At 31.4% G+C, this 8,695-nt stretch overlaps 1 protein-coding gene and 1 pseudogene across 1 annotated transcript; one reads left to right on the top strand and one right to left on the bottom strand.

The window, feature by feature from the left end:
• Window positions 1-1,266: 1,266 nt before the first annotated feature.
• On the top strand, window positions 1,267-3,718 carry LOC112942060 (uncharacterized; annotated as a pseudogene).
• Window positions 3,719-6,957: 3,239 nt separating this feature from the next.
• On the bottom strand, window positions 6,958-8,007 carry LOC109120891 (uncharacterized mitochondrial protein AtMg00810-like). The gene has a single exon (XM_019215141.1). The coding sequence runs from the start codon at window positions 8,005-8,007 to the stop codon at window positions 6,958-6,960; it is 1,050 nt and encodes a 349-aa protein (XP_019070686.1).
• Between the last annotated feature and the right edge of the window lie 688 nt (window positions 8,008-8,695).

The raw sequence follows: 8,695 nt of genomic DNA, 5'->3' as shown, positions 1-8,695 counted from the left end.
TAAAATCATTTCCTAAAAATATTTTTAACGCAACAAATCAAACATGAGAAAATAGGTCATAAATCTACTTAATTTTCAGGAAAACATTTTCCTTCACACCAAACACACCCTTAGTATCTTGAATCTTTGACTTGAAAGATCTAGGGTTCTTGATGAAGAAGAGGAGTCATAGGTGAGTTTGAGATGATTTCAAAAGTATTGGCTGGTAAGATTGATGATTATGAGAGGAAAACTAATTAGTTGTATGATATAGTCTTTTAAGATATCCAAAAATGACGTACAATAAGCAAAAACTTAGAAAAAGACAAACATAACCCTTAGAACACGTGCAAGAAGTCTCTAAAAGGAATCGCAATAGATCCTTTACCGATGGTTCCTTGGTCCATGGAACACACCAAGGAACCTAATGTCGGACGTGAAATTGTGACTGCCTAACAAGCAGGGGCGGACTAACGTGTCGTCCAAGGGGTTCACTCGAACCCCCTCGATAAAAAAATATATACTGCATATATAAGGTAAATTTTATGAATTTGTGTGGAATAGCCTCTCAATTACAATGAAAGAGATAGCCCAGCGGTAGCAGCACTTGGAATTATGCGCAACATCCAGGGTTCGAATCCTCGGATTGACATTTTACTTTTTACATTTTTAGTTTCATTTTTTGTTTAGTTTCATTTCGGATTTTGACGTTTTTATAGTTTTTAAAAAAAAACAAAATGTGTTAAATGGTGCTTAAACCCAAAAGAACTTTTTCACTTCCCATTTTTTTACTTTTTCACTTTCCAAATCCCTAAGTCACTTCTTTAGTTCTGCTTCCCCAATCCCCAACACTCAAAAGTCAAATACAAAAATCACCTCTCATAATTTTCTATAGTTGATTTGTTTATTTGAAGTGGAGGCTCAAATCAAAAGAGTTAATTGTTTGTCTTTTCTTCAAGGTAAGCACTTTTCTTTATTTTCTTCAAAAGTTTATCTTTCTTGATTGATTATTGACTATCTTTATTTTAAATTATAAGTTTTCTTAATTCTTTTACTATTCCTTCTTTGGTAGTTGTTACTAGAATTATGAACCATTTGAATTTTGAAGGTAATGTCTAATGTAATTTGTAAAACGTTATCTTTAATGTGTTTAATAATTTAACTATTTTGTATAGATTCATAGTCAATGAATAACTATTTTTTAAAAGTATCAACTTCAAGTTCTATTGCTCAAAATCAACCTAATCGGGAAGAAAATGATAATCATTTGGAAGTACCATCACATTCTTCTCAAGAATTTGATTTAAGTTCTTTAAAGGCTGATCCAGGTGAAAGAAGTAATATATTGGAATTTCATCCAAATCATCATGATGCTATTAGAAGAGCTTATCTAAAAAAAACCTTGTCAGCCTCTATTAAGAGAGTTTCCACAAACAAACATTTTTGGAGATATGCGTCGTTTTAATCATAAATGGTTTGATGAGTTTCCTGATTGGTTAGAGTATAGTATAACTAAAGATGCAGCCTTTTGTTTGTATTGTTATTTATTCAAGCAAAATAACAATCTTCAAGGCACAGGTGAAACATTTTTTAGTGTGGGGTTTAGGAGTTGGCATACAATGTCTAGTTTACAAACGCGTGTTGGTGGGCATACTAGCATTCACAATCAGTCAAAAAGAAAATGTGAAGATTTAATACAACAACAACAATCTATTCATGCTTCATTTGAGAAACAATTTAATCAAGATAAGCATGGGTGTCGAATCCGTTTAGCAACTTCAATTGATTTAGTGAGACTTCTTGTGAAACAAGGCTTGTCATTTCGAGGTCATAATGAATCTAAATTATCACTTACCAGAGCTAATTTTCTTGAGATTTTTTCATTTTATGCTCAAAAGTGTGATGAAATTCGTATTTTTTTATTGAAAAATACTCCTCAAAATGACCAAATTACTTGTCCAAAGATTCAAAAAGATGTATTTGCTTGCAAGATGAAACTATTAAAGGCATCATAAAGGAACTAAATGGTGATTATTTTTCCTTATTAGTTGATGAATCTTTTGATGTTTCACGCAAAGAGCAAATGACGATTGTTTTAGGGATAATTCCCAAGTACCCCCTCAACCTATGCCCGAAATCTCAGAGACACACTTATACTATACTAAGGTCCTATTACCCCCCTGAACTTATTTTATTAATAATTTTTTACCCCTTTCTATCTTACGTGGCACTCTCTTGTGGGCCCAACGATGATTGACTTTTTTTTTCAAACTAGTGCCACGTAGGCTAAAAAGGGGTAGAAAATTACATATAAAATAAGTTCAGGGGGGTAATAGGACCTTAGTATAGTATAAGTGTGTCTCTGGGATTTCGGGCATAGGTTGAGGGGGTACTTAGGTATTTTCCCGTTGTTTTACGATATTGATAGAAGAGGATTTGTGATGGAGAGACTTGTTGAGATTTTTCATGTTAAAGATACTAGTGTTTTATCTCTAAAAGAAACAATTGTCAATTTACTTTCTCAACAATTCTTGAGTCTATCTTATGTGCATGGACAATGCTATGATGGAGCAAGTAATATTCAAGGTGATACCAATGGTCTTAAGATGTTGATTAAGAAAAAAAGTAGGTCGGCTTATTCGATAAATTGTTTTGCTCATCAACTTCAATTAACTCTTGTTGGTGTTTCTAAAAGATGTCTTAAAGTTGGAGAACTTGTTCATTTGGTTTCATATATTTTTAATGTGTTAGCAGTTTCTTATAAATGTATGGATGATTATCGAGAATCTCAAAAAAAATTCAAGAAATTTTTGATATGGGTGAGCTTGAAACGGGCAGAGGCTTGCATCAAGAAGTTGGTATTTCTAGAGCTTGCGATACTCGTTGGGGATCTCACTTCAAATCTTTTAATTGTTTTATTCTCAAATTTGGTACAATTATGGACATTCATGATAGTATTGTTGAATATGCACATTCTATGGATGAAAGATTTAAGGCAATAGGATATATCAAAATTGCTCAAACTTATGAGGTTGCATTTGATGAAAGAAGTTTTAGGAATTACAATGATATTGGTACATGCTTACAAAAAAAAGGAGCAAGACATTGTAAATGTCATGCTACTTGTTAAGGCTAAGAGAAGGCTACAAGAATTGAGGGAAAATGAAAGACGAGATTTATTTGTTGCTGAGGTTTCTGCATTTTGTATCAAGTATAATATTGTGGTGCCTAATTTTGATGAGCCGTATGTTAATTGTGGAAGATCACAGCGTAAATCTGCTGATTATACTATTTTTCATCATTATCGTGTTGAAGTATTTTGTAAATAATTGATTGGCAATTGCAAGAACTCAATGATCATTTTGATGAGGTGACAACTGAGTTGCTTTATGGAGTTGCTTGTTTGAATCCGGTAGACTCATTTTCAAGTTTTGATATCCAAAATATAATGAGAATGAAAGAATTATATCCTGATGACTTTGATGAACTTAGCATGTGATAACTTGAGAATCAACTAGCAACTTACATTATCGATGTCCGTGATATCGATAAAAGATTCTCTGATTTACATGGGTTTTGTGAGCTTTCGAAAAGATTGATTGAGACAAAAAAATATTCATGTTATCCTCTTGTATTTCGTTTGGTGAAATTCGTTTTACTTCTGCCGGTTGACACTGCATTCGTTGAAAGAGCTTTTTCTGGAATGGAATTTATTAAGAATGAGTGTGAAAGCAAATGAATGATGACTTATTGAGCTGTTGCATCGTTCCTTTTATGGAGAAGGGTGCGTTTAATGATGTTTCAACTGATGATATTATTTTATCGTTTCAAGCAATGAAACCTCGTCGAATAGTATTGTAAATGTATTTGAGAAGTATTAGTATTGACCTTTTTTTGGTGTTTGTAGTTAGCACTTTAGTCCTATAGTGAGATATTATGAAGTGCTAATTTTTTTGTTCTAGTTAGCTCCATTTTTTGCTCTATTTAGCATCCTAGTTCTAGATTGACATATTTTAAAGGCCTAAAAACTTTTTGTTTCACTGTAACCCCTTATGTTAGTTTCGGGTTTCTTGTAATGAAACTAACTTTTTGTACCTATAAACTATATGCTACTACTTTCTTGAAATTTTATTTTGTTGATTTGTTTACACGTTTATGCTTTTATTTTTCAAATTTTCTGAACGAAAGATCTTGGGTCCGTCACTGCTAACAAGGCTTCACTTAAGCGAGCATAATATTTTACTTCAAACACTGATTAATGCAAATTTTGTGGCGTTGGAAAAAGAACTCATTGACCTTTAGTTTGATAGGTTATTGACCACCTAACTCTTTATATTATAGGAAATATGATCGTATAAATTTATCTAACTAAAATCTTATATTCACACTCAATTGGTAATGAAGTCTTACAACTTAACTTTGTGCTAGTAAATTCTTATGACCTTAAATCATCTATAAATTGTGGTTTCACTATAGAATTAACCTTCACACTTATGCCCAATTAAGAATCACTTGATATAACCTTATACACATATAGGTTATATACACATATAAAAACTTGTATGACTCTTAGGGGTCGTTTGGTAAGGAGTATTAGGGAAAATAGTCCAAGTATTAAGTGTGGTATTATTTAATTCTATGTTTGGTAGGAATTTTGGATCAATCCATGGATTAGTTATACACCCTACATGGTATTAGAGGGTGTATAACTAATACCTTCTATTTGGTGGTATTAATTTAATACCATGAGACTAATCGAGATAAAGACAAAAATACCTCTCAAATCCTTTTAATCATTTTATTTATTTTCTTGATTTTATATTTATATTAATAAATTTATTTAAATAAATTAATTTACAAATTTTATTATTTAGATATAACTTTTTTGTTTCTAAAACATGAATTATTTAATTACTTATTATTAATATAAAATATGATAATCCAACTAATATGCTAATGTTGATGTATGAATTTAAGAACAATTCATAAGTCAAATATTGTCTCTTAACGGGAGTTCCTTAAACATTACACAAGTAGTCTAAAACAAGAGCATATACATATAAATAAAACATCTCGATTATAAAATTAGTTTAATTAATCTTGCTATATCTATTGTTTATTTTTATTTTATTATATGATAAAGAGTTTTTTAAAAGATTTATTGATACAAAACAAAGTTCAATAAATTTTTCCTATATATAATTATATTTGTGTGATATTTTGAGATATTAACTCCGATTTATAGATGACAATTATTTACTCTTAAATAATTTAAGTGAGAACGTAGTGAATATGATAATAAAGTTTTATTCTCCTATCTAGTTAAAAATGCTATGAAAAAATAATATTATCCGTCAATCATCTACCTTGACCCAATTACATGAAATACAAAAATTTCATAACAACTCAAGGGTATAATTGGAAAGAGTTTTTTGTAGAGCTTTAAAGCACACACAAAACTAGTTTAAAAACAATGAACCAAACACTTGATAATACTAATCTCTGCATTACCCCAATCCCTGCATTACTAATCTCTACATTACCAATTCCAGCATTACTAATCCATGCATTATTAATCTTTGTATCAAACGACCTCTTAGTCTGGAAAAATTTGAGGTACTATAGAAATGATGTAAGAAAATTCACATGATGAATATACTGCAAAAATCTTTCTGTTCTGATCGTTAGCTTTTCACTTTCCTCTTCTCTTTCCTTTTTGTTTTGCTATTTGTTGTTTTGTTTTTTACTTTTTGGTGCTTTTGGTCAGTTGTGTTGAATTGGATGTACTTGTACATTCATTTCTGATTAGATAAAAGTTTTTATTTATAGAGAATAAAATCATCTCTATTTCTAATTGATAACATATTAGGTATAGTTGCACTTGCCCCCTAAGATTTTTTTTTTTTTCAAACTCATACATAGATTCTTTTGGATTTTTCTCCTCAGGTTTCTTAAATATGTAATTTTTTTATTAAATCATTAAATCACTCATAATTTATTTTTTTAAACATTGTTGGCTGATTTTGATCAGTTTTTCTATTGTAAATGTCTTCAATGGTATTCGCATTATAATGATTTTGATTAAATGAATGAAGACAAATTGTGTATTATATTTATTTATTTTTTAATGTGTTTAAATGACGTAAAATAAACTACAATTATTCTCGAATATTTTCACTATTAATTGAACTAATGAGTTCTGAATTAACATATATATCATCTATCAATATCCCTCACAAAATTTGATTCTAGATTAGCCAATTTAAAATAAATAAATTATGATAATTTAATAGTTCAATAAGAAAGAGCATAGTTGAGATACGGGAAAAACGCAATAACTTTTGTACCAGGCACACTTATTGTCATTTGTATGAGGCCCTAACTTTTGTACCAGGCACACTTATTGTCATTTGTATGAGGCCCTCTTTGGCTGTCACTTGTATATTTTGGAATCCACGTACTGCCCACTATTCACCTATTTCAGTTTTTTTACTTTTTCCCTCCTTCCATTTTAATATTTTCTGTTGCTTTTTCTTTTTTATCACACATTGTCTTCTTTTTTCAGCTCTTTAACTCTTTCAGTCTTAACATAATTTTAATTTAAAAATTCACTGAGAAATTTTAAATTTAAAAATAAATGATCAAAAAAATAAAATAATATGTATAATTTAAATTCAAATTTTGGATGATTTTGAAGAAATTAATAATAATAAAACTAAAAAAGTGTAAATTTGTAAAGCTTATGGATTCTAACAAGAATCCATAGCCAAAGCTCTGTTGGACCTCAAGATCACGCAGAGAGAATGCAAGACAATTGAAAGGGAGAAAATTTCTTCATTAAACTTCAATGTCACACAATACATCATTTATATACAACTAACTAACTAACAACTTTGTAACTAACTTGTAACTAATCCTTCCTAGCTATAATCTAGTATGTAATCCTCACCATAATATACTATATGCTTCAATATATTTTCAATGTACATCAATGCAGTTGTTTAACTCTTTTACACCCTCCCTCAAGCTAGGAACTATGAAGATGTTCTTCATTCCTAGCTTGGATACAAGATGTATATGAGAATCTCGTCCAAGTGCCTTAGTGAATATGTCTGCAGGCTGTTCAGATGATGTCAAATGTGTTGTACTAACCAATCCTTCTTGTATCTTTTCCCTCACGAAATGGCAGTCTATATCTATGTGTTTTGTTCTCTCATGGAACACTGGATTAGATGCTATTTGAATCGCAGAAGTACTGTCTGAATACAATGGCACATGAAGATTAATCTTGATTCCAAGTTCATCAAACAAACCAACAATCCAAAAAATTTCAGCAACTGTAGATGCCATTGCTCTATATTCTGCCTCTACTGAACTTCTAGACACTGTCACTTGTTTCTTAGATTTCCAAGATATAGGTGAACCTCCATATTGTACCAAGTATCCTGTAATTGATCTTCTACTATTAATGTATGCACCCCAATCAGCATCACAAAAAACCTGCAAATCATTTCCCCCTGTTGATGCCATCAAAATACCAAGTCCTGGTTCTGATTTCACATATCTAACTAGTCTCATTGCAGCCTCCATATGTGAAGTCTTTGGAGAGTGCATAAATTGACTTAAGCACTGTACAACAAATGATATATCAGGTCTAGTAGTTGTGAGATACAACAACCTCCCAATTAACCTTTGATATCCTGTAGGATCTTTTAATGTTTCATCAGGACATCTAGATGAAATACTAGCATCAAATTCAACTGTAGTAAGTTTTTGATTCAATTCCATTGGAGTTGAGACTGGTTTGGCACCTGCCAACCCCATGTCTGATATGAGCTCTAAAGCATACTTCCTTTGATGTATTAGAATTCCAGCATTATTTCTAGCAAATTCCAGCCCAAGAAAGTATCTTAGTTCTCCCAAATCCTTGATCTTGAAAGCTTGTTGTAACCTCTCCTTAGTTTGCTGAATCATTGCTTGATCATTTCCTGTTAATAACAGATCATCTACATATATAAGAACTATCATTATCTTGTCTTGTTTTCTCTTTGTGAACAAAGAATAATCTCTTGTGCTTTGATGAAATCCTGATTCAATCAAGGTATGTGTAAGCTTGATTTTCCACTACCTTGATGCTTGTTTCAGGCCATAGAGTGATTTTAGCAATTTACACACTTGATTGTTTCCATTGCTGTTGTTTTTCCTTCTACTAAATCCTTGAGGCAGTGTCATGTATACCTCTTCATAGAGATCTCCTTGTAGAAAGGCATTGTACACATCCATTTGATGAATGTTCCAATGATTAGCAGCTGCAAGTGAAATAACAGACCTTACAGTGCCTTGAATCTTTCTACACCACCATCTGAATTATACTTCACCTTGTAAACCCATCTACAGCCAATGGCCTTCTTGTTCTTTGGCAAGTCTACTAATTCCCAAGTCTGATTATCTTCTACAGCTTTTACCTCACTTTGCATTGCATCCACCCATCTAACATCTTGTATAGCTTCTTCATAGGTAGCTGGCTCTTTTTCAACTGAGAACTTTGAAATGAAACTTTGATACTTGTTGGACAGTCCAGAATAATCTAGTACTGAAGTTATTGAATACAAACATCTGTTAGTCCCACTTGTAGTAATGTAATCCTTATGCCAGATTGGAGGTTTAACACTCCTAGCAGACTTTCTTATTATAGGAACATCCTGATGGACTGACT

This window comes from Solanum lycopersicum, chromosome 8 (assembly GCF_036512215.1).
Source record: "Solanum lycopersicum chromosome 8, SLM_r2.1".
NCBI classification, from domain to species: Eukaryota; Viridiplantae; Streptophyta; class Magnoliopsida; order Solanales; family Solanaceae; genus Solanum; species Solanum lycopersicum.
Note: the sequence above shows the minus strand (reverse complement) of the source record. Positions and strands in the feature narration are given on the sequence as shown.